Genomic DNA, 27,256 nt, shown 5'->3' with positions numbered 1-27,256 from the left:
AATGAACTTTAATCAGTCAAATATTTTCCATTCTGTTCGAGGATCTTTTGCCATCTTTCTGGTAACTTCATGATTTCGCGCTCATAAAACTTCTGGTCCTTATCAGTAAAGAACTCAATCAAGTGCGATTCGAGGCTATCGTTATTATTGAAATTTTTACCGTTTAAAAAGTTTTGTAAACTTCGATATAAATGATAATCCGATGGTGCAAGGTCGGGGCTATATGGAGGATACGACATTACTTCCCAACCAAGCTCCAATAATTTTGTACGTGTTGCTAAAGATGTGCGAGGCTTCGCATTGTCGTGGTCGAACACGATTCCTTTGCGATTTGCCAATTCTGGCTTTTACACTTTGATCGCTTCCTCCAATTTCGTTAGTTGTTGACAGTAAACATCCGAGTTGATCGTTTGGTTGCTTGGAAGCAGCTAAAAATACACCCTTATAGTCTCACCAAATTGACAGCATGATCTTTTTCCGATGCAATTCGGCTTTCGATATGGTTTGTGCTGCTTCATCATGCTTGGACCATGACCTTTTTAGATTAATGTTATTATAAACGATCCAATTTTCGTCACCAGTGATAATTCGTTTCAAAAAGGGGTCGATCGCATTACGTTTCAAACGCGTATCGCGAATACCGATTCGTTGTGTTAAGCGAATTTCTTTCAATTCATGCGGAATCCAAACATCGAGCTTCTTAACAAGTCCAAGACATCTTATGCGATATTCAATTGTCATGCGTGATGCATTTAACCTTTTTGCAATCTCTCGAACAGTTATGCGACGATTCGATTCAATTGTGGCTTTGATTATGTCCTCATCAACATCGGAAGGTCGACCAGAACGTTGGTCATCTTTGAGTGAAAAATCTTCGGAACGAAATTTTTCGAACCAATTCTGACACGTACGTTCTGTTAAGCAATCTACGCCATAAATTTCGCATATCTCTTTGCGAGCCTCGGTCGCTTTCTCGTCTTTATGAAAATAAAAAAGTAAAATGTATCGAAAATGTACATTTTTGCACCCCGTGTTAAAATTGACAGCAAACGGTAGCGAACAAAACTACACGGAATTTGTTTCTATAGTAACCTAAACGAGTCAACTACCAAAGCCGAAGACGAACAAATTATAATCTTAACGAAAGAATGACAATGCAAACGTAACGCTATCTATCGATGCAAACCGAAATTACTTTCTTGCCAAGCCCTGTAACATCTTCGTGCAAACGATTCTTTTCATCGGACGATGATTCCCGGGCGTCCCCGGCCGCCCGCGATTCACCGTTTCGACGTGGATTGAACGGCTCCTCGCGCGAGGGCTCGCACAACGCGATCCGCTCGCGGTCGATAATGAATCTCGCGCGCTGAAGACACGCGAGGTGTACCGGCTTGAAAGGATGCCCCGATGGGTGCTGGCGGGGGTGCGGTCGGGACACGGCGGCATTCAACGACTCGACGGCCTGCAACTGCGCGGCGGGTTGCAACCATCTCGTTCCCATTAATTCCTTTGGGCCAATCGACACGCTGGACGCGATTCAGCCCCGTTAATGAATCGGTCGAGTTTTGTGTTCACCGGCGAGCAATTATTTTTCAACCGTCCCGCGGAGAAAGTAGATTTCGAGGGTCGCCGATTACTGAAATTGGAGCGCGTTTCGCCCGCGGCTTCGCCCGCGTCCGGCCGATTCAATTAACAAGCCGGGAAAGGAGCCCCTCGAACCCGTTATTCTTCCTTGGCCCGAACGACCCGCGGAGAAATACCGCCGACAACGTTCCAGCCACCTTCGAAGATTGCTGGCCATGGGTACACGACCTGGGCCTGTGCTGGCGCTGGACTAGGTTCGGTGCGACTTAGATCTGGGTTAGTTCTGGGTTCGGATGGGCCCAAATTTGGTTTTCCGGTGTGTGGGTTCCAGGTATTAGGGTCCGGGCTAGGTTCGAGCAGTACGAGTTAGATTTAAGGACTTCAGAGCCTCGAACTTCAGGTTCGAGGCAGGTCTTGATGTTTCTGTTTGTGCAGTGCTGTAAGAATTATTTTGGGAGAAATGACTCAGAGATTCTGAAAGAGCAGACTTTGGCCTTTAATAGGAGCCTATGTGGATCTTCGTGCGATTTTTTCTTCGCGAAGTTACGGTTGTTCAAATATCGACATTTCTTTAGGCGAGACTTATCGATTGTTATTCTAAAGATGGCTGCACAATTATCGTTCAAATTGCGATAAATCAGTAAGAAAAAATCAAGGATTAACGTTTTTGCTCTCGCTAGAAAGAGGAGACTTCAATCTAAATGTTGGCAGAGTTTCAATTGTCAGAAAAATTTGTTGACTTCGCTACAGAGATTTTTATCGAAAAAAATCCAAAAAGTGACCATTTTCATGTTTTCACTCACACATTGGAGTAAAATTTGTTTACAATAAAATACGATACGTGCGTCGAAAGCCACGGCTTCACCATTTAAAACGGGCCTGGATACATGGTTTCCCGATTTTTTTTCGCGAAGTTACAGTAGTTCAAATATCGACGCTTTCCTACGCAAGATTCGCCGATCGTTATTGTAACGATGGCTTCCCAATTTTCATTCAAACTGCGGCAAATCGGTAAGAAAAAATCGCGGACCAACGTTTTTGCACTCGTTAGAAAGAGGACACTTCAATCTCAATACTGTTACAGTTTCAGCGATCAAAAAAATTTGTTGACTTTGCTACAGAGACACTTATCGAAAAAAATCCAAAAAGTGACCATTTTCATGTTTTCACTCACACATTGGAGTAAAATTTGTTTACAATAAAATACGATACGTGCGTCGAAAGCCACGGCTTCACCATTTAAAACGGGCCTGGATACATGGTTTGCCAATTATTTTTCACGAAGTTACAGTAGTTCAAATATCGACGATTTCCTACGCAAGATTCACCGATCGTTATTGTAACAACGCCTGCACAATTTCCATTAAAACTGCGACAAATCGCGGATCAATTTTCTTACAATTGTTCGAAAGCGAACATTTTCCCAAAATGTCCGCGAATTTCTCAATCCGGCCCACTTCGGCCCGCTCCGTCTTAGTCTCGGTCCAGTCTGGGTCGCCGAGTGTCGGGCCACGTGTGTCGTCGAAACGCGCGCCAGACCGATGTTTCGACGAGCCTAACAGCGCGCAATGGCGTAAGAAGAGGCGGGTCGGGCCTCGTTACCCATCCGCGGAATATAATAAAGCGTGTTCAAAGCGTTCGCTGAATCCAAATTGAGCGCACTTTCAGGAACGCCGATGGAAGCCGGCGCGCCGCGTTTCCCGCTCGCGTTCTAAAATCCACGGCGCACGGTATATTCAAATTAACGCGAGCTGATGGAGGGAATGTGTTGGGCGCGTTGGTAGGTGGCTCCGGTAAGTCTACAAGGTACACGTGTTCCCGTGGATCGTTCCCAGGTTCCAGCGTTAACCCGTTTCCGACCCAGTTACCCTCTTTGAACTCGTTTCGCCCGGTTCCCTCGGTTGCGGAACTTTTTCGAGGCATTCGAGTGGCTCGCTTCCGTCTTCTCCTTCCTCCTCCTCTTCTTCTTCTTCTTCTTCGACCCCGTCTCACGGTTCCTCGTTGCCGGTGCTAAAAAATTAACAAGAAAGCGGGACGAGTCGTTTTATCCCATCTCTCTATCCGCGTGCCTTTCGGCGCTCCTTTTTGCCCGACGGTGAGCCGGATGGCTGCGAGAACCGGTCTAAGTAGCTCGCCCAGGACGCCGAATGGACCTAAGTCGATTTTCGTGTCCGCTACCAAGGGAATTCAAAGTGGGACGATAATTGCCCTGGGTCCTGAAGACGGCAAGGACGAAGCGGGGGATCGGCGCGCCTCGTCTCGGCTCGTCTCGGCTCGTTCCGCGCTCGCTATCGTCGGCGAAAAGCGAGTCCGTAGCGACGAGTGGCGCCCGAGAGGAAGACAAACGGGATCAAGAGGTTGCGAGAGTGGTGCTAAACCTAATCCCCGCCTCGGGCCGCGGGTTCCTTTTCTCGGCGGTGACGTAATTCACATCGGCGAACGGCGCGAGCCGAGGCTCGTTTCTTTTAATTAAAGAGATCCGCCGCGCAACAAGATCCTACTTCGCCTCGTCAAGATCGACAATCTTTTCTTGCCGTCGCCGCCGCCGCTGCGAATCTTTGCGAAGACTGCTCGCCGGGAAATCAGAGCCGAGCAGAGTCCGTGGGCACCGCGTGGCGTCTCGACTTCGTCTGGTTGACGTCAGAAGGGTCCGCGCGGGCTCCGAGGGGTCCGAAATGACGAGGAGAGGTCCCCCCCCAGGTGTCATTGCCGCTTTTCGATGATATTTTGCACAATGCTAGAGCTCGTGAAACTGAATCTGACGATGCTCGTTTTTCCGGTGCAGACGGTTCACAGTTCTTGGAATGTTTAATGTCGAAGTTGTTAGTACGAAGCCAGGAATATAAGCCACCATGGTGGTAAATCGAACAACGATAATGTTAGGTGACAATAGAAATATCGTTATTATAATATAAAAATTATAAATTAACAGAAATAACAACAATAACTTCTTGACGCTCCGCGCGGTTTCAGCCACAGAGTCAATATAAGAAAATGATCATTCTCATCCTTGGACGTTGGGGGAAGTGGTATTGATACTATTGTACAAGCAAAAGTATATAGACGTCATTTTACTTCGGAAGAAAGCGCGATCAGTTGGGACTCAACAGATATTGATTGTTAATTGTATACTAATAATAACAACGTTGACAGTTCTCCTTGTTCAATTGAATATTAACGTTCAAATAAATTATAAGCGACACTTCTTACGGATAACAGCATTTTTAAGAAACGTACTATTGACATAAACAATTACAAATAATTATGAAAATAAACATTTTGCAAACATCATTTATTATTCGCACGTTATCGCACTTTTCCAGTGATTTCCGATGTTTCTACAAAAAAATGCATCGAACAATTATTAATTGATACTCAGTCTTCTATGAACGTCAATATAAAAGATTAGAAAAAGATTTTTTTTAATAAAAAATTAAGGTCACCTTGATCTTTTAATCGTTATCGTACCCTTTTTACTCAATAATGTGATAGCTGACGTTGAGACGAATTCAACGACCTGTATGAAACTGTCTTTGCGTCTTGAAACGTTGCTAAAATCGTCGTGAACAGCTGTTTCATCGATTGGGACCACTGCGCGTCGCATTTCGGAATGCCTGAGAAGTGCTGGCGAGTGGTGGGGGAACACTAGAAAGGGAGCGCTAGGAACGGACGCGAGCGCGTCATCCCATTGGTTCCATCTCCCCCACTCCACCGCTCGCGACCACTTCTCCGACGTCCTCGCCTCCCCACTCCGCCGCACGGTCCCAGGGCCCGAAATGCAGCTTATCTTTCCGGCATTGTTGCTAACAACTTTAACGCTAAACGTCTCAGAAATTAGAATCCGGCGGGAGGATCTAAGCAGATGAGAACATCTTTCTCGGAGGAATCCGACCGTGCGGAGACAATTACGTCGATTTCGCGGGAGCACGCGGGACGAGGATGGAGAATCGGCGAGGATATTAACAGCTCGAAGCCGGAAAAGGAGTACGCGAATCGTGACGGAATATGGAAGACCCGAAGACGCGGCCTTAAGGGTGGGGAGGGGGCGGTTAGGTCGAGCGTTAAGGGGGTTGCTTTAACCGGAGAGCGAAACCGTTATTAAGATTACGGGCGGCGCGCATGAGTAATGACATCCTCCTTTGCTTCCACCGCCGCTCCCTGATAAATTACCTCCTTCGCTAATTACTTGGGCCTCGGTATTCCGCTTACGCGCGTTTCACGTCCCAGTTACCCGCGCACGCCGCGAGAAACCGGCCGAGATCGAGTGTCTACGAAAGTGAAACAAGCCTAGCTTTGTTTACGGGCTTTCCCTCCATCCCTGGGTCCTTGATCTTTCGTGGTACCGCTGCCGATTTAATTGCTAGTGCGTTAATCGGTTCCTCGGACGATCCTCCGGACAGAGTTGGACGATCATGACTTTAAATAATAAATAAGGTATTTTGAGGATTAATTGGATATTTCGTTCGCTAGTAATAATTCAAATTTTTCACTTAATTAAGTGATCTCATTTAAGTAATTTCATAAGTGTTGTAGTTATCGATTTTCTTATTTGAAAATGAAATGTTATTTTTTATTTAAATTTAATTAGAAAGCAAAGAATAATTAATATATCTGTTTCTTTTTCTATTGTATTATTCTTCGTGAACTCGATATGATATCGCTTGGAGCGTCTCAAGACCATTATTTGCTGACTGTGTTCGACGCGTTGTGCCGAATAAATAATAAATAATGAGCAATTAAATGGTAAGCGATAATTAACAATTGAAATTGTCTCTATGAATAAGAAATAAGTTCCATTGGTTTAAATAATGTATTTAGATTTATATAAATAGCAAGTAATTAATTTTTTACCTTTTATTGAAACTTGCGAATAACAAAGAATTTTTTATTTCAATTGTTAATTAAGCGAACAGTTACTTAAATAATGTTCAACTCTGCGTCCAGGCGACAGTGCCATTTCAAGAATGCGTATTGGCCAATGTGGTATGTTTAACCTTGTGGAACTTCGAGAAAAAAAGTCGTATGACAATCTATACTAGATCATTGTAAAGAGCAGAGTCTACGCTTCCACACCCCTTATTTGGTTTTTCATAAAAAAATTTTTTCTTTTAGTAGTGGACCAAAATGTCAAGATGCTTATTTTTGGACATTTTTCAAAATCGCGGACGCGTAGCAGGGTGCTAAAAATTTATTTGAGGACGCAAACTGTATGAATATCGAAGCGCAAAGTCTCTTCTTTCCAACGAGACCAAAAATATTGTCCTACGATTTCTTTCTGTCATTTTATGGCACTTTGAATCAAAAGTTCGACAGCAGCCGTTCGATAGCTTAAATGATGAGATCACAAAATTCTAGCAGAAAATCCTTCGATATGTGGATTATTGTAACCTTATGGGAAAAGATCGTGGGACAACTTTTTTGACCGCGTTGGAAAGAGGAAACTTTGTTCTTTGAAATCTTGGTAATTTCGATTGCAAACAAAATTTTTTAAGATCTGCAACGACAATTGAATTCGCACAATGAGGAAAAAGCGACTAATTTCATAAATCCATCTGCCACTTGCAGCAAGAAGATTCTAATAAAATGCACATTATGGTATTCAAAAGCGGTTACTTTTATCTTCAAAATGAGCCAAGGTTCATTGTCCTACGATTTTCTTTCGTAAAATTAGGGTACTTTGAACATCGAAGGATTTTCACCTACGATTTTGTGACCTACGAGTCGAGTCACAATTTTGATTCAAAGAGCTATAAAATGTTAACAAGAATTCGTACATCGATGTTTTTGTGCTCGTTTGAAAGAGAAGACTTCGTTCTCGAGGATCAACTTAACTACAGCCTCAAAGAAAATTTTCTCACTTCTGCAAAGTCATTTGAATCCGAAAAATGCCTGAGAATGCCGGTACTCAAAAGCGGACACTTTTACCTTCAAAATGAGTTAAAGTTCATCGTCCTACGATCCCTCTCCCCAAAGTTACAAAATCCTGAAAATCGCCTATTCCGCGGCCTCGGCACATCGAACGGCCAATCTCGCGCGTCCGCTCCAAAGAGCTCGCACTCCGGCGAGAAAAAAAAATCGCCGAACGAAGTTCTCGGTCCCCTTGGAAAGCGGAGACTGTCCCCGCGGTGCTCGCAGTGGTACCAGCGAAATGAAAAATATCGCGAGGGCCGCGGAGACGCTTGGAATTTGAATTCGCGATATTTCCGCTAAAAGATTCCGTCGGAATTCCAGCATAGAATGAAACGTTCCCGCGGAGGTCTCCGGGGGATGAAGTGGCTGCGGCCGTGGGAGCGCGGGGCCGAAGGAATCCAGCGAATTTCGAAAATTTCTCAAGTCCCGTCGCCGGTGTTTCAGCGTTCAATCCCCGGCTCGCCGGGGCTTGATATTTCCGGGCGCTCGTAACGCTCCGCTCGTGCGTTACATAAATTGTGGAACTCTAATGTCCTCTCGAGCTAAAGAGGCGATGAAAGTTCAAGAGCCCTTCGCGAGGCTCCCCCTCCCTCCTCGTACATACATATACGTATATACATATATATATATATATATACGTACACATAGCCCGGTTTTATAACTTGGTCGCGGAGAACGTGCATGTATATCGAGAGACGTTCCTTGATAAACTCGAGCTCGCCGTGATCCAGCGTCGTGTCGGCGACGTTCCACAAACGGGGCTTAACCGCGGAAATTGCGGGGGCGTCTCGGTTCGGCTCGCGGTCAGATATACGGCGGCAGGAGCCGCGGAGCCCGTAGAATTTCGAAAAACCGTCGAAAGTGACGGAGCCGCCGCCGCCGCTCGCCGGAAACGAGCCCGACGTCGTATCCGCCGAATAACGAACGTTTTCGCCGGCCGTCCGACTTATGCCGGATCCGTGCTACTTCGCCGAGCCGTGTCCGACCAGTTATCGACTGGTATTTCACCGGCGACGCTCGTTCCCTCGGCCGGAAGAGACGCCGCCGCGCCGAGAGGAGACTGGCTCCTCTCCGGTGTCCAGGATGATGAAAATCGAGAAAAAATTTCGACGAGCAGAGCCGCGGTTATGATCCGGCCGAGCTTTAGCCAAGCACAATGGCGGATATCTCGGGAGCTCCACGTCGATCCCATCCACTCGCGGGCCAGCTTTTTTAAGCCCGCCATTAACGGAGAACGGATATTCCAGCCGGCGAGGAAATAAATGATGGAGGATCACCACAAAGGGAACGGGGGTAGACTGAGGGGGGGAGAGGCAACCGAATGAATTTATTTGTGGGATCGATCGGCGCCGGCGAGCCGAAAGCTCCTGGAACTACCTTTTGTCGTTCTCGGGCTGCCCAGGCAGAACCGTCTAGGGGTTAGAGGTGGCGCGCGCTGTTTCAGCCAAGATTTATCTTTCATTATTTTTCTGTCGCTGTTTCACGCTCTTTGAAATTCAAATTCGTCCGCGCGCCGCGGCGAACATCTCTCTTTTTTCCTCGCCCGCGTCGAGACAACGGGACCGCGAGGAACGGAGTCTCAGCGAGATCAGGCGAGATCCGGGAAATTCGTGTACGATTCCCTTTCAACGTTTCGTGTCGCGCTTCGTGCGAGCCGAGCGAAATCTGTCGTTCGATGGTCGCGGAATTCTGCGCGAAAATCCTTCGATGCACGAAGCGCTGTAACGTCGCGGAGAGAAATCGTGGGTCGATGAACCTCGGCGCGTTCTTGAGGCGAATGTTTACGCTTTCGAATGCCGGTGCATGCATTTTGCTGCAATATTTTTTGTCTAAGTTACAGCGCGATAAGTGAAATAATCGTTTCTCAGTCATTCTTCGGATTCAAATCGCTTTGGGGAGGGCAGACGAATTTTCTTCGCGATTAAAATTTACGCGATGTTGGAGAATGAAGGTTCTCCTTTCGAACGAGCACAAAAGCATCGCTGTACGAGTTCTTGTTACCGTTTTATAGCTGTTCGAATCGAAACTGTGAAATTAGTTGCGTTAAGTCGACTCGTAGGTCGATATTCAAAGTGCCGTAACTTCGTGAGAAAGAATCGTAGGGCAATGGACTTTGGCTCATTTCAAAGAGTAAAATCTCCTCTTTTGATCATCGTGAGTTACATTATTCTAGAGTTTGCGTATCCTAAGTTGCAGGCGAAATTGTAAAATTAGTTGCCTTTTTATCCATTTTCTTCCGGATTCAAATGTCTCTGCAGAAGTCAACAAATTTTTTCCTCGATTTAAACCGCCGCGATTTCGCGGAGCGAAGTTTCTTTTTTCCGACGGGATAAAAAAAATTGTCCTTCGATTTTTCTCCACAAAGTTGCAGTAGGGGAGACCAGGGACGGTAGGGGACACCGGTGCGGTAATAATACGTTGAATATCTCGAAATATATAAATAATTATATGAATATATAAATAAATATACATTGATCTGTCGTACATAGGTAAATATGAAATATGTAATTGCACGAGGAAGAAAATAACTTTTTGTTATCTAAAAGTTAACTTTCCTTATTGCTTTAAAATTGTGACGCGAGTGCTTTTTGCAGCAAATACAGTTGCCTTCAAAAGTGTTCGTACACCTTTTAAAATGCAATAACTTTTTCAAAACTGAACTAAGTGACTTGAATTCCTTTTTTAGGTGATAGAGGGACTAGTCTACGAGACGACGACTTAAATGTTAGTCTCTCCATCATATAAAAAAAATTGAAGCCGTTTAATTCAGTTTTAAAATAGTTTATTAAGGTTAAAAAGGTGTACGAACACTTTTGTGGGCCACTGTATATACCCCCCCCCCTCCTTCCTCGTTTCAAATCTCTCATTTCTTATGTCTTGAAGAAATGTTGACGATAAAATTAGCATTAATAATTTTTACGAATATTTGTTTATTATATATAAATATTATTATATTATCAATATTTATAAAAATAAGTATATATTTATGATATATATAATATTATAATCTATAGTATTTATAATATTATAATTTACAATATTTATAATATCATAATTTATAATATTCACAATATCATAATTTATAATACTTATATTATCATAATTTATAATATTTATAATATCATAATTTATAATACTTATAATATCATAATTTATAATATTTATAATATCATAATTTATAATATTTATAATATCATAATTTATAATATTTAGAATATCATAATTTATAATATTCACAATATCATAATTTATAATACTTATAATATCATAATTTATAATATTTATAATATCATAATTTATAATACTTATAATATCATAATTTATAATATTTATAATATCATAATTTATAATATTTATAATATCATAATTTATAATACTTATAATATCATAATTTATAATATTCATAATATCATAATTTATAATATTTATAATATCATAATTTATAATATTTATAATATTACAATTCATACGAATAAAATATTTATAATATTTATATATTATACGACTACATATTTGTCGTTGTAAATACAACAGTTCGCGTGTAATACTATTGTAAAATCAATGCGTTACAACCGTCCCTCGTCCGGACTAAAAAGTGAAACGTAAACTCGAATATTCCGTCAGCGACACATCTTTTCTCTAACCGTTTCCTTCCTCTGCGGCGAAATACGTTTCTCTGCAATACCGAGCTATAACGAGCCCGGTGTCCGCCCGCTGATATTTTATTTCTCGCCGAGAGAAATTTTTGAACGGTCTCCGGAGCCGTGCGACGAGCCCGGATAGACAGTCGAAGGCGTCGCGTAGCGCCGGTGTGCGGCGCGGCGCGGCGCGCCGGTTCGGTTTAAATAAGTCTCTCGCGGGAATCACGCGACCCATTGAGCCCGGGAGCCCTTCGTGTTTGCGTTTCCCTGGGAAATCGATGATCTTTCTCCTCGGTTGAATAATAGATTCGTCTGGAAGTCGATTCCCGGCGGTCGGCGATAAGGGGGCCGGCTTAAATCGAGCGAAAGAATCACGAGCCGCGGGTCGCGTTATCATTCCCATTTCGCCACGTGACTGTCGTGTCGTGTCGTGTCGTGTCGTGTCGCGTCGCGTCCCCCGGAAATGTCAAGCTGCGCCGCGACTATAATATAATGGCCGTCTATCGATCGGACCAGGCCTCCGCGTTTCACGTGACGCCGTGCCCCGCGTGACCCGCGCACGTGACCGCCGCCGCCGCCACCGCCGCCGGAGAGAGAAAAAAAAAGGAACGAACGGAAACATACGAAAGAGGTTCTCTATCTGTCGCGTCGCCCACCTGGGTGAAGAAGTAGTAGTACACCTTCATGCCGCGGGCGGCGAACAGCTGGGCGAAGTGTATCGACGGGCAGATGAAGAAGTAGTCGCCGACCACGTCCGCGATCATCTTCTGGTAGATGTAGCCGTTGTTCACCTGCTCCCAGTCCGTGTACTGCAACGAGACAATGGAACTTCTGACAATGGAATTTCTTTCGTACGTATCGATGTCGCGGCGGGAGTCCGAACGAAAATGTTGAAACGTCCCGATGCTCAATGTTTTGCGAATTCAGGGGACTCTCCGCGAACTGTAACAACATTTTTTTCCCGGAGACACCGACCGACGGAGTTGCGTGGCCGGTAGTTTCCCGGTTGGAACGCGCTCGGAAAGAACGACGTGCGATTTTTTTCGTCGCCGTTTCGCGGCGCCTCGACGAACGTAAAGCGTCGCGGCGTTAGAACGACTTTAACGCTGAACGTACCTGGACCGGTCGTTAATTTTTTATTGGAAAATTCGTGTGAAATGTTGTCGCTTTTTCATATTTTACTTCGCGACTTTTTCTGTTAAATTTGGAGAATTATTTGTTTATATTTTATTTTATATTATATATATTTGTTATATCTATAATTTATAATATATATAAAGTATAATAGTATATATAATGTATATAATATTTATAATATATATAAATTATTTATATCATGTATATTTTATTTTATATTTACCATTTATTTATATTTGTATTTGTTAAATCTGAAAATCAATATTTCTCCATTCGATCAGGAAAAATAAATGCATCTAAAAACTTAAAAATAAATAAATGAAAAAATAATGATTACAAAAAATAATTTTAATAATTGAAATAAATATATAACAAATAAATAAAACTGAATAATGAAATGATCTAATAACCTCGTCTAAAAACCGATCAGTTGGACCGGTTGTGATACAAACGAGTGTACATTAAATCTCGGTACGTTTATTGTTAATCGAGAAATGCGCCCAGCGGGTGTTTTTTTTAATCTTGGAAGTTCTCCGTGCCTTGCGACGCTCCATTGTCGTTATATTTCCCGGCGGCATTTATTTTTCCCGACAGTGTTTTCCAAGGGACGGGATCTCCTCTTCCCGCGGCGAATAGTGGACAAAAAAATCTCCGCCACGATCGGAAAATACTCCGACGACTCTGGAAACGGGGGCGTTTATGATGTTGTCGGTTCGAGAAATAAACAAGCAGCCGGGGCCCGATAGATCTACGGCGTGGTTAAGCGCTGGCCGACGCCACCGTGGAATTTTTAATAAAAGAAGAACGGTATCGGCGCGCGCCCCGATGTTTGTTACGCTCGGGCAACAAACTGCGCCCGCGAGTTCGGTAGCCCGGTAAAATTCGCGGCACAATCAAGCTCCATTTATCACGGTGGCTCGCCGGAGCCCGGCTCGGTTCAATACGCGCCGATTATTGCTCCTGTTTTCGTGTAAATAGAACGACGGCCGGCCTCTCCGCGCTAGCCCCGCGCGGTAATCGTTCCGAACGATGAGGTTTCCGAGCATTGACGCCGCCCGGGCAAGAAAATTTCCTCGATTGGTCCGCCGTCCTGGTCAATCTTCTCGCCTCATGAATATTCTTAACGAACTGGAGGCGTTACGCAACACGGACGTTAATTGGATCGAATCTAGGGGGTCGTGAATAAAGATTTATTCCCCTGGAACTGCCGTGCTGCTATCCAAGTTGAACTGCGAATGGATACTGTTTCCACCGCGACTACATTTTCACTGGCCTGTCTGCTGTCCACTAGGTTCATCTATTTTTGCTAGACACGCCTACGCTCTTGTTGGACATGTCTACTGTCCACTAGAACCGCCTACCTTTTGTTAGACACGCCTACATTCAAAGCTGTGTGTCTGCATTTATATTAGGTTTGTCTACATTCAATTGGGATCTTCTACACTTTGACTGGACCTGTCTACTTTGTTCTAGGACACGCATACATTCAATTCTGTCCGCCTACATTTATGTTGGCCCTGCCTACTGTCCACTAGAACCGCCCACTTTTTTGTTAGACACGCCTATAATCAAATCTGTGTGCCTGCATTTGTATTGAGCCTGTCTAAATTCAATTGGGACCTGTTATATTTTTACTGGACCTGCCTACATTCAATCCTGCTCACTTACATTCCTGTTGGATCTTCCTACTGTCCACTAGCACCGCCTACTTATCGATAGACACGCCTACATTCAAATCTGCGTGCCTGCATTTGTACTGAGCTGTCTACATTCAATTAGGACCACCTACATTTTTGCTGTACCTGCCTACTTTATGCTAGACACGCCTACATTCAATTCTGTCCGCCCACATTTCTGTTGGACCTGCCCACTGTCCACTAGGACCGCCTACTTTTCGCTAGACACACCTACATTCAATTCCACCCTCCGACGTTTCCTCTTGACTTGCCTATTGTCGATCGAGTTTCCTCGCTATCTATGTACCTGCCCACTTTCTTCTAGCCACTCCCACATTCAACATTGCCCGCCCATATTCAAGTAGATCCTCCCACCAACTAGAACCGTCTACGCTGAATCGGGCCCTACCTTTCCACCAATTTACACACGGCCACAGTAAATTCCTCCCACTTTTGTATAGGCCCCTCCCAGCGCGGTTTGCCCGAATATGAATGCTACAACGAGGGCCACAGGTAAATATCCGCGGCTCCTGTTTCAGACAGGCGAGAAATTCCGTCGAGATGGTAATCTTGATTTAAAAGGGACACGGTCGTTGCCGCGGCGGCGCTTGTAATTCAGGAAACCATCGCGTCGGCTGTCCTCGGCGGCGGTGGTACCGTCCCCGCGTTACAAGAACGCGTTACACCCGCCGGATTACGTGTTCGCCGCAAAGACACTCCACGGGAACTTTGATTAAAGCCTCGAACCACACGTTGCCGTCGTATCCCGTGGTTCTGGAGCCCCGTTAATTCCGGCCTATCCGCCGCGGGAACAGCTCGGTACACGGGTAACCGTGTCTGTGCGACCGGTTTCATTAACAACGCCCCGAGCCGGGACGGTGGCTGCAATCGTTCGGAAAAAGACAATGGGACACGGCTCGTTTGCGACGGCTTTAATCGGGCCCGGCGGCTTCGCGGAACGGCGTTGCTTGTTCGCGCGTGGAAAATTAGGGAATCCGATGACCGAAATTTAAAATCGGCGCTGCGCCATCGACGATAATCCTTTGATGAAGCAGCGGGTCCCTCCTCGGGCCGTTGCGGAGTCGGCCAATCGAATCCGGTGCTTGTTGTTTCAAACGAGGCAGGGCCGTAGCTGCGATTCCAGAAGGATTTCCGCTCGTCGAGGGCCGTACAGAAAATTTTCGCGAGATAGAAACTCACGTCTCGCACGTTGAAATAACTTCCAAAAAGTTCTTCGACATTCAAAGTACTGTAATTTCGTGAAAAAAATCGTACGATAGTGCACCTAGACTCATTTCGAAGGTAAAAGTCTCCTCTTTCGAATGTCGTATGGCGCACTATACTAGAATTTTTGCGGTCAAAGTTCCAGTGCGAAAAGTGACATGGTCGTTTCTCAGGTCATTCGAGTCAGACTCAAGTCGGTAAATTCAAGAAAAAAAATCGCAGGGCAATGAACCATGGCTCGTTTTGACGGTCGAAGACTCCGCTTTCGATCGCTGTCGGCTACGTTTCGCTAGGATTTTTTATCTCCGAGTTACAGTACAAAGAACGACAATAGGGATTTTTGCTGACATTCCGACTTCAAACGTCGAGGTTCGGACCCCGAAAAACGTATCCCGCGATTAAAACCGTCGCGATATTAAAGGACGTGAAATTCCACGGAATTCCGTCGTTCCGTTTTTATGCATATTTTTCGCGTGACGGCCAGACGGAACGGCCGCGGGGCAGGACGCAGCGGCGGCCACGGCTCTCGGTCGCGTTTCATTAAACTGGCGGACGGGTCGCGAAGTAATCTTTGAGCAATCAAAGTTGACCGGGGCCCGATTCATCAAGTTAGCCGCGGCCCTCGCCTCTTTGCCGGACCGGCCCGCGGCTGATATTCCCGGATGCGTTGCCCCGGAGTTTCGCGCGGCTTCGGACCAGGCACAGGCTGCGCGCCCGATCGGAACGGGAACGCGAGAAAACGCGGGGCGTTGAAGGGGGGCCGGGGCGTTGATCGATCGACTACCGGCGTTAATTATCACCGGGGGGTGGGTGAGGGAGGGGAGGACGGAGGAAGGGCTAGGGAGGCTAATTAATCGAAAGTTAACCGGCGCGTCGAGGAAATCGAGGTCGCACGCTTTCCACGGAAGCGCAAGTTTCCGAGAGCGCCGTGAACGGAACACCGAACAATCCTCTTCACCGTGCAACTAGTCACGCGTATCCGTTTCCACTTTTTACGGTCGACGCGCGGCCTGCGACCGTAGCCGGCAACAGGTTCGCGGACGGTAGGCCTGGAGAACGAGAATCGAACTCGGCATCCCTAAGCGTTCCCTTTACGGTCCGCCTGGCTGGAAAATTTGTTTGACGAAGAAACTTCGGCTCCGTGGAACAAACGCTGTGCCACGTCTACTGGAAATTCATTCACTCCCTTCTCCGCCGCCGGCATACCGGGTGTCCGGGAATTTTTTTCGTCGCGGCGCACGATCCTACGGTAAATCATGGTTAAAGTCCTGAATAATCGAAGTCGTCGGCGGCGAGGTTTTAAGTCACGGATTTTGGTAGTTTAACGATCCCTTTATGGGACTGGGAACAACGAGACGAGCCACACTTTTGCGGCCGAGTGGCAACTGCACTTCAAACTTCGTGTTTGTTGGCCGGTCGTTACTCGCGAGCGCGGGCGACAGGGAGAAGTGCAGAGGGTAAAACTCGTATCTTGTTCTGGAGGACGTTAGTTTCTGTAAAAAGGATATTGTTCCCGTTGGTAAGTACTTTTTTTGACGCCAACGTGTCAGGAATTCTCAACTGTTGCATTTGCAAACCGATGAATTGTAGATTGGAATTATAGGAGGAAATGAGATGCTTTTATTGTTGTAAAGTTATTTTGAAACAAGTTATCTCGGAAACAAGTTGATCGTTAGTTGCATAGACTAGCTTTAATTGTATTTAAGATCTGATTGCACAGGCTTCATTTAGAAAGGAAAAAATTGTCGGTGGGCGGGGCCTGAGCGAAGTGGGCGGCTCTGACTTGAAATGGGCGGGTCTAAATTGAAATAAGCGTGTCTTACTTGAAATGGGCGTACTTAACTTGAAGTGGGCGGGCCAAGCTTGAACTAGGCAGGTCAAACTTGAAATGGGCGTGCCTAACTTAAAATGGGCGTGCCTAAAAAAGAAGAAGACTTCGGGGAAGTGCCCGGTGCAGCGAAGAATTACTTCGAACGTATAATACAAGGGCCGAGGAAGTTTCTTGCCGGTCGGCAGCACGACCCAACAATTCCCAACGACCACTTTTCTTTGCTCGTTAGCTTATTTTTCGAAACGCTGCTCGATACTCGCGGTTCTCCGCCGTCGAGGGTCGCCGGCGGAATTAATTGAAGCGTCGCGGACCTGTTAAAATGTTCAGCCGCGCGGCTCGGCCAGTTCCATTCGATTAATTAAACGAGGAAAATTTCTCGAGCACCCGCGGTCGAAATGATTTTTCTCGATTCCGGGAAACCCGTGGTACGAGAAATTTCTGTCGTCGCGGTTGACTTGATACTGACACTGATTATCGCGGTGTTTACGTCGACTTCTCGTGCCGATTTCGAGGGGGTTGTTAGGGGCTCGAGTGGCGCGCTAGGGCCTCGTGAAATCGAGCGTTTCCCGCGAGCGAGAACCGTCGCGCAATTAAAAGGTCGTTCAGCGTTTCCCGACGACCGGCAAGATCGCGGAACGACGCCGGCCGAGACGGTGGAAATGAAACTCGAGCGGAACAGGGCCGAGAGTAACGAGCGGCATGCGTGATTGGACCACGCGGAAAATCGCGCCGCGACGGCCGCTGGTCTAAACGGCGACATCTATGATCTGAACATTCTCGATGAAATACGATAACGCGTAATGATAATTATTGTTTATGGTAGTGTGCAATATATATATATATATATTGCACACTACCACACACTATACTATATATATACTATATACTATACTATATAGTATACACACACACTATACTATATACTATACTACCGCACACTATAATATATGTAATATATATATATATATATATTAAATATATTATATACATATTGTTATGTATAACAAGGCCGCGTGAGTAACAATACTTCTTCGCTCTATATATAAACTTTCATTAATTTATTCCTATATAATTCTCATTAATTTATTCCTATATAATTTTCATTAATTTATGTCTACTTAAACTTTCATTAATTAATCTTCTACACGTGACATAACCTAATATATTTGTATAATGGACCGGAACTCCTCTTCAAACATAACCTCGTACCACTAGATGACAGTTTAAATACAAATGTATTCCAGCATGTACAAATATAAATTGTTAATTTACTCTTCTATAAACTGTTTACAAAAGAACTACACCTATTCGAACATACCTGGAGAATATATTGCTACAAGAAAACGATATGACGAGACATTTTGGCACCCATATACGTATTATGCATACATCTGCATGGATAAAAAATCTATAGGTGAAACATAGAATAATGAAAGTATTCAAAGAAACTAAAAAAAAAACGTTCACACGTTAATTACAACTTATTAAAATTATTTAACAGTATAATTACCAAATCAGTAAAAATGACTGGTCTCAGATTTTTTCATTTACAATTGCTGATACTATAAAAACGTTTAAGTCAGAAATTTTTGTACGACTTTTTTCATTCGAGTCATTATAATCAAAATTGTGGGAAGTTTAAATAAATTCAATCTTGTAACTGTTGTAAAATAGTATGCACTTGGCTCCGATTTTTCCTTTTACAACTGCTGACATCATAAAAACGTTTATGTCAGAAATTTTTGTACGACTCTTTTCATTCGAGTCATTATAATCAAAATCGTGGGAAATTTAAATAAATTCAATCTTGTAACTGTTATAAAATAGTATGCACCCGGCTCCGATTTTTCCTTTTACAACTGCTGACACCATAAAAAAACGTTTATGTCAGAAATTTTTATACGAACTTTTTCATCCGAGTCATTATATCCGAGTCATTATAATCAAAATTAAATTAAATAAATTCAATCTTATGATTGTTACAAAATAGTACGCACTCGCAATTGATGCAGACGATTTTAATTTTGCATAAAGATCCGCAGCACAGTCATAATAAACCGGAACCCGTCCAGCTCCATTCCGGCCCGAATTTATCGCCGCGATAAACAATACCTACGAACGAATTAGTTCCAGTCGCGACTCGAAGGTCCTCCACCCTGTCGCCTCGAGCACCGGCCGGCTCTCCCGCTAATAAATTGACAGACGCACCGGCGTAGAATGAACATGTAAAGTAGTTCGAGCATTTAAGTCGGGTAGATATTAACGAGCCGGAAGTGACTCGCAACGTCGGCTGGTCCACAGGCCCGCGGAACTCTGGGAAAATATGCGTCCATTTCGGCCGTCGTTGCCATTAAATATGGACGCGCTCTCTTCCTACCGCCCCGGCTCCTCCCATAAATACGATATATTTCACGTCCTTGAGTTTTCTGGATCGTCCTCGTAAATCCGGCTCTGTTTAACGATCGTAAGAATCGCGTTATCGCGAAATAAACTGGCGAAGTGAATGCGAACGGCTGGAACCGCGGATCCTTCTCTCGATCTAATGAAAATTTTTGCTCGGCCCGGGGACGTTGCTCGAGCTGGTTTCGACGATGAGAAATGTCTCCGAAATCTGTGGAAACGGGACGAATCGGCCAAACGTTCGGAGCACGGTGTTCCAATCGAGCGGAACGAGCGGGAAGAACACCGCACGATAATTAGCCGAACGTCATTGTTCCACGACTTTTTGTTCGCTCGCGAAGTTGACCGAAACGCTGATTTCACGGCTAGGAAATATCGGAAAGCGATGTTTTCAATACCGGATGTACAGTGGCCCACAAAAGTGTTCGCATACCTTTTAAGATGTCATAATTTTTTGAAAACCGAACTAAGTGACTTGAATTTTGTTTAAGTGACAGAGAGATTTTTTAAATGACAGAGAAAGCTTTTTCCTTTAATTTTGATACTACTTGGAATGAAAAGAGGAAATTAGAAACCCTCGTTTTTTAACTTTTTATCTGAGACTGTAACGAAAATTTAAAAAATGCTTGTTATAAATCTCGGTAACTTATATTCGAGCTACAGGCGTTAAAGGATTTCCAAAACTGCAGATTTCTTACAGTTTTTCGTCAAAATCGTGATAAAACTGCGACTTTTGCGATCTTTAATTTGTTGTAACTCATAATTACGTGAACCGATTTCGATAACATTTTCAAGGTGCATATAAGCTATCGAGATCTACGAGAGACATTTCTTAAATTTTCGTTACAGGCTCGGATAAAAAAGTGAAAAAACGAGAGATTTTTATCTTTTTGTTATTCCAAGCGATAGCAAAATTGGAAAAAAAGCATTTCATAGTCATCTAAAAAAAATTCAAGTCATTTAGTTCAGTTTTAAAATAGTTGCTGCGTTTTAAAAGCTGTACGAACACTTTTGTGAGCCACTGTACACCTAGCTTTAAAAGCAACTGGTACGCGTTGCCTCATAAAAATTGTACGATCGAATTTATTTAAAATTTCCTGTAAATTTTGCGACAGCGTGTGTCCGAATAAAAAGATGCGTTCAACGATCGTCGATGAAAGCAGCGTTACGATCTCGATAATTATAAAATGATTGATTACAAATGATGAATAATTATAACCTATTTCCCACGGAATTTCCAAATTCTGGCAATGTTGGTACAATAGACGCATTAATAAAAATTACGTTATTTAACAAATTACGCGCTCTTTAAAAATTTCGCGCTCCCGTTGCATCGATGTCATTGCTTTCGTTGAGATGTTTTTTATTTATCACGTACAGTGTACAGGACACTTCATACGTTCGACCAGTTCGTGTATCGATTCAATTATATATTATACAGAGTGTCCAAAAATTACAGTACTTCCGGGAAATGAGGGGTTCCTGAGGTTATTTGGAGTAACTTTTTCCTGAGCGAGAATGCAATCCGAGGCTTCGTTTCCGAGATATTAACGAAAAACACTGGCCAATGAGAGGCGAGCTTGACTGGCGCGGGGCGGCTGAGCCAATGAGCGGAACTGGGCTCCGTGCGCCCACTGGCTCGGCCGCCTAGCGCCGCCTAGCACTGCCTAGAGCACGCCTCTCATTGGTCAGAGTTTTTCGTCAATAACTCGTAAATTAAGCCTCGGATTGCATTTTCGCTAAGGAGAAAGTTGCTCCAAATGATCTGAGGAAGCCCTCCATTTCCCGGAATTACCATAATTTTGGAACATCCTGTATATTATCCTGTTCATTTACGTTAATAAAGCGCTGTTCAGTTACAATAGCGCATCGGACGATTTATCAAATAACTGTGACAGTTTCGCTGAACGCGTTTCAACGGATCACCTACTGAAACAACGAGGGACAGGTGCGTTGCGCGTTAAGCACGTCGTTGTGTCGCAAAACTGAGGAACGGATCTATCATTATTTCGGTGACTGTACGCCAGTGAACGCATTAATGCTCGAATTACGAAGAGAGGAACGGGTCGAAGGGAGGACAAGGCAGGGAGCGAGTGTCGTTGGCAGCGAGGCGGACAATTGAAAGTCGTCGAAACGACGCAGTCTATTCAAGACGTTTCCCGGCGGTTCCAGCTGTTACGAGCGGCGCCGCCATTAAGGAGCTCCCGGAATAAGGGCAACGAGAGAGGGCAGAGAGAGGATCGGCCGCGATCGTTCCGGCCGTGGAAACGACGCGGCACGCGCGGAAACAAAGCTTTCCCTCGGCCGGGGAGCACCGAGAAAGCAGCGTAGGCTCGGGGCATGCAGCGAAAGAGCGTCGCCCCGCTCACGGGGACTTCGAAAGCCCCGACATCAAAGCCGGCGTGGATAATTCAGCGTGGCGTTCCGCTAGGAAATTAAACAACTTTCCTCGCCTCTGACGACAAATTCGCGCCGGTCTCTCGCTGGCTGCGAAACAGCTGCGCCCCGCGCGTCAATTTCCGAATCCCCTCTCTCAGCCGTCAGTTCATTTTTCTCTCTCTCTCTCTCTTTCTCTCTCTCTCTCTCTCTCTCTCTCTCTCGGGCGACAGATATCCCCTCCGATGAAGCCGGGTCTCGGTTCAAGAGACTCGCAGAGAACACTCTTTTACTTTCGAGTGCTAAGGAATATTTCGCCCGACGCGGAAAGCTTCTAGGAAAACAGATTCCGGAGCTAAATCTAAGCCGAAAAGCTGTCGTTGTTTACCACGCTCTATCCAAAGTTCGGAAACATTTTAGTCGAATGACGGATCAGAGACGAGGACTTGGGCGAATGAAATTTTAATCGACAGCGTCGAATATATAATTAAACTTGATCGATTAAACATTTTTCCTGATAATAAGTTAGGTGAATTAATTCGGGGATGAATTCGTTCGAATGAGATCCTATTCGAATAAGAATATGTTTATGTGTAGTATGTATGCATAGTATATGAAGTATCTTCTCAGAGTTATCGATTTATTTCTTCCATATTACTTTCTCGAATTATTCAAATTATTCGAATTATTCGATCAAAGAATTTGTCGAATTATTAGATCGAAGAATTTTTTGAATTGTTCGAATTATTCGATTAAAGAATTTTTCGAATTATTCGATTGAAGAATGTTTCGAATTATTCGAATTATTCTATCAAAGAATTTTTCGAATTATTCGAATGAACAATCATTCGAATTTAGAATTATTCGAATAAAGAGGTATTCGAATAAAGAATTATTCGAATGAAATATTCGAATAAAGAATTCATTCGAATGAAATATTGTATTAAAATATTGGAATCCCATTATCAAATGGCCGTTTTCATATTTATTCAAAGTGGCGTAAAATGGAATGAAAAAATCGTGGAGCGACGTTTTCGTACTCGTTGGAAAGGTCAGACATCACGCTTGATGATTGTATTAGTTTCATTCGGTACAAAAATTACGCGCACTCTTCACAGGAGCAGTAATTTAAAAAATGGTAAAAAGGTGGATACTTTTACATTTATTAGCACTATCGAAGCAAACATTTTTTTGTCGAAAAAAGCGATCAATGATATCAAAGCCCGAACTTCGCTCTTTCCAATGACTTAAGATAGAGTGTCTTCTTATTTTTTTTGACGGAGTTACAGTATTTCGAATTTCGAACGATTTTCGGCTCGGATTTTCGGAGTCCATGAGTCAGACTATAAAACGAGCAGACTGATTCAAAGTGCCATAAAGTACCCATAAGAAATCGCAGAACAAGTCTTTTGGGCTCGTTGGAAAGCGGAGACTTTGCGCTTCGAAACCACGTTAGTCTCACCGTCGAGAAAAAATTCGTTAATTCCCTCACGTGTCCATGAATTTGAAAATAGTCCGAAAATGGCCTCTATTACTAAAATCGCGATAATTAACGGCACAGCGGAGCTATCGCAAAAATACTTATACCGTCGTGAAGCACGTTTCTTCCCCATTGAAACGGCCCGGGACTCGTCCCTCTCAAATTTCGCTTAACAAAGTTACAACGGTTCGTACGCCGATGGTTCTTCGAGTCCCCGACTATTTTGGTATTTAATATAGGGTAATTGCCCCGTAATCGAGCGGATAGCAGGTGTCGGTAATTTTCGTGTGATATTAGGAGAAGTTTATTTGGTGTGACCCGGATTCTCGTCGATGATCGCAGCCGACCGGTAAATCTGATTCCCGATCGGCCCTGTAATTATACGTGACAGGCAATTCTCATGCGTTGAACCCCGCCGTAACTACCGCAAGCTGTGCTTTAAATTCAGCCACGCGGTTAGCTTATCGACTTAACTCGCCGTGGAGGCATTCCGCGGCTCGAGCAGTACGCGTCCACCACCCCCGCCCGCCGCGGCACCCGCAATTTCTTGCCTGATCAATTTACATTCGCCCGCGAGAACATCCATCCCCTCTGTTACCGATCCGACAAGAATCGAACGGACGGCAGAATAAATCAGAGCAGAGGAACGATACCGCGACAATCGATCGTCATAGCTCGCCTCGAAGTTCCATCCTTTCCCGACGTCTCTGCAACTTCTCCCCCGAATTTTTCCGCTCGCGAGTTTCATCATTTAATTTTCCGTCGTCCCGCATTTATTCCACGAACTGCGCCCCTTGCTCGCGAGAGCAGACGGAGTATCAAAAGGAAACCTAATCGAAGGTTGATCTACATAAATCCATTGTAGCAGCAGCGGAGGAATGGTATTCCAGGCTCGTTCGACTCTCTCTCTCTCTCTCTCTCTCTTTCGCTTTCTCGCTCTCTCTATCTCGCTCTTTCTCTCGCTTTCTCATTCTCTCTCTCTCTCTCTCTCTCTCTCGTTCTCTCGTATGCCGGTCTCTCCGCCGTTCTGTTTCTGTTCTGGACGCATGCTCGCGGTGCTGCTTGCGTCACTCCGTCGACGGAGCTCGGCCGTCGAGGCGTCGGCCGCCGTCGGCCGGGATTCTTCCGCGAATATCAACCAAAGATCGGAATTGGCTATTAAAAGTTCGCGATAACTTTTCGAACCGGATGGATAGGCGAGGCAGCCGGCTCTATCGGGTCTATCGGCTACCCGAAACGTTCGATTCCATTCTTCTCCGATTTTCTTCGCTGTACAGGGTGGCCCATACACGTCAATCCCCCGGGACATCCATGAAACATGAGACTAGAAAATAATTTCTCAATCGCGACGTCCTCTTGTCGAATATTTATAATACCCTTGTACTATTTCAAATTCGTTATATAAATGATCGCATTCCACATTTCGGTTCATTTCATTTTCTTTTATTTTCTCGTCTTATCTGTTTCATTTCGTTTCATTTTCTTGTTTTATTTATATCCCTTTATTTCATCATCTCATTTATCTTATTTCGTTTCACTTTCATATTTTCTATATTTCATTTGATTTTCTTATTTCACTTTATTCCCTCGTTTCATTTATTTTATTTCGGTTTGCTTTCATATTTGATTTATTTCGTTTGATTTTCTTGTTTCATTTATTTCACTTCATTTCCTCATTTCATTTATTTCTTTTTTGGTTTGTGATTTTCTTATTTTATTTACTTCGTTTGATTCGCTTATTTCGTTCACTTTATTTTAGTTTTTCATTTCATTTATTTTATTTCGTTTTACTTCCATATTTTATTTATTTCGTTCGCGATTTTCTTGTTTCATTTATTTTACTTCATTTTCTCATTTCATTTATTTTATTTTGTTTGATTTTCTTATTTTATTTATTTCGTTCGATTTCCTCGTTTTATTTATTTCACTTTATTCTTTACGTTTATTTTATTTCATTTTACCATCATATTTTATTTACTTCGTTGCATTTTTTTATTTCATTCATTTTATTTTAGTTTCTCATTTTGCTTATTTTATTTTGCAACTCCATCAACGAATGATTAATCTCACACTCTTGCTTCTAACCGTCGTAAAATCGCAGTAAAAAATCGCCGAACAATGTTCTTGGACTCATTTAAAAGAGGAGACGACGTACTTGAAGGTCGCGTCAGTTTCAGTCGGTAGAAAAATTTGTTGCCTTCTTCGCAGGTCCAGGAAAAATGGTGAAAAAAAAAGAAGAATGGACGCTCGTGTTTTACGATCGATTTTTGAGGTGGGCATTGTTCACGATACGGGTCGAGGGCTGGGAATGTTCGCACACCCCGTGGATCGCATGTCCGGAAGCATGATGAACCGTGGAATCGCAGTCGATCGACACCGCCGATAAATTCCGTTATCGGGGACCGCGAAATTAACGATCCTGTAATTAAACCGAAGTCGCGACGATAACGTCGCGTTTTCGAAAATCCATGGGAACACATCCACCGGATCTTCCGAATCGATCGCCAGAAATTCCGCCGCACGAGAGTCGCCCTGCACGAGCAGCAACACGTTCCCCGCTTTTTTACGAGTTCGAAACAATTTATCTGCGATTTTTTTGTCGGCGTTTTTAACACCACTACTGCGAGAAGCGAGGCGGTTTTGTTAAGGATGGCGGTACACTTTTCGTTCCAGGTGCGATAAAACGGTAGAAAAAGATCATAGGGCGATGTTTCGGGGCTCGTTCGCAAGGGGATGCTTTGCACTTTAAGAGCACGTTAGGCTTGGCAGCCTAAAAAATTCGTTGACTTTTGCGGAGACATTCGAATCCGAGAAATTACTAAAAAACGATTATTTTCAGTTTTCGGATTGTCGCTCACGGTATTAAATTTTTTAGCAAACTATAATTATAGATGCTGCAAAGAGGAAACTTTGATTTACAAAATGGGCTAAGGTAGATCCTCCTGCGATTTTTTTTAACGAAGTTACAGAATTCTGAAAATTAATAAAATCACTTTATGGCGGTGAGCTGGTAAACTGGATCTCTCGAGTCTCGATCTTCCACACCCCTTTCATTCAAAAAATCGTAGATTGGTAAAAAAAGATTGTAGGACGCTGCTTTTGGGCTTGTTGGAAAGAAGAACCTTCGCGCTACAAGATGTTATTAGTTTTTGTAGCGAAGAATATCTTTGGAACTTTCCAGAGGTCGGAGAATTTGAAAAATGATCAAAATACGATTCTCTTCAGATTTCGGATTGTCGTTCACAGTATAAATTTTTTTAGCAAAATATAACTACAGATAGTGGAAAGAGGACACTTTGATCTACAAAATGAGCTAAGATCGATCCTCCTGCGATTTTTTTTAACGAAGTAACAGAATTCTGAAAATTAATAAAATCATCTTATGGCGGTGAGCTGGAAAACTGGATCTCTTGAATCTCGATCTTCCACGCACTTTTCATTCAAAAAATCCTAGATCGGCAAAAGAAGTTCATAAGACGCTATTTTTTGACTCGTTGGAAAGAGGATTCTTCCCTCTACAATATCTCGTTAGTATCCGCAGCGAAGAAAATCTTTAGAATTTTCCAGAGATCGAAGAATTTGAAAAATGATCAAAATATGATTATTTTCAGTTTTCAGATTGTTACTCACAGTATAAAATTTTTTAGCAAAATATAACTACGGACGTTCGAAAGAGAAGACTTTGACCTACAAAATAAGCTAAGGCCGACCCTTCTGCGATTTCTTCCAACGAAGTTACCGAATTTTCAATATCGGTCAATACAATTTCACTCTACCTTAACAGAAAACCGATTGAAAATAATTATTCATTATTTTCATTATTTCATTCATTTTTTTAAAACCTTAAATGCCTTTTCCCCATTGTTCGGACATATCGTATCGAATCAGAGCAGCGATATATCCGGCCCGGGCTGTATGCATCGTCGACGTTGCACCGAAGTCACCCTGTACACCCGAAACAAATACTGCAGTTTACGACGCGGAAGACGACGGCACG

General features: G+C 43.7%; 1 protein-coding gene across 1 annotated transcript in view; it reads right to left on the bottom strand.

Moving 5' to 3' along the window:
- Window positions 1–27,256, bottom strand: part of AChE-2 (acetylcholinesterase 2) — a 183,404-nt gene that overhangs the window by 37,725 nt on the left and 118,423 nt on the right. Inside the window, exon 3 of the mRNA XM_033471499.2 lies at window positions 11,792–11,944. Coding sequence (XP_033327390.1) covers window positions 11,792–11,944 — 153 coding nt within the window. The remainder of the gene's footprint in view (window positions 1–11,791; window positions 11,945–27,256) is intronic.

Source organism: Megalopta genalis, chromosome 5, assembly GCF_051020955.1.
Source record: "Megalopta genalis isolate 19385.01 chromosome 5, iyMegGena1_principal, whole genome shotgun sequence".
Taxonomy (NCBI): domain Eukaryota; kingdom Metazoa; phylum Arthropoda; class Insecta; order Hymenoptera; family Halictidae; genus Megalopta; species Megalopta genalis.
This window is presented reverse-complemented; position numbering and strand designations above follow the sequence as displayed.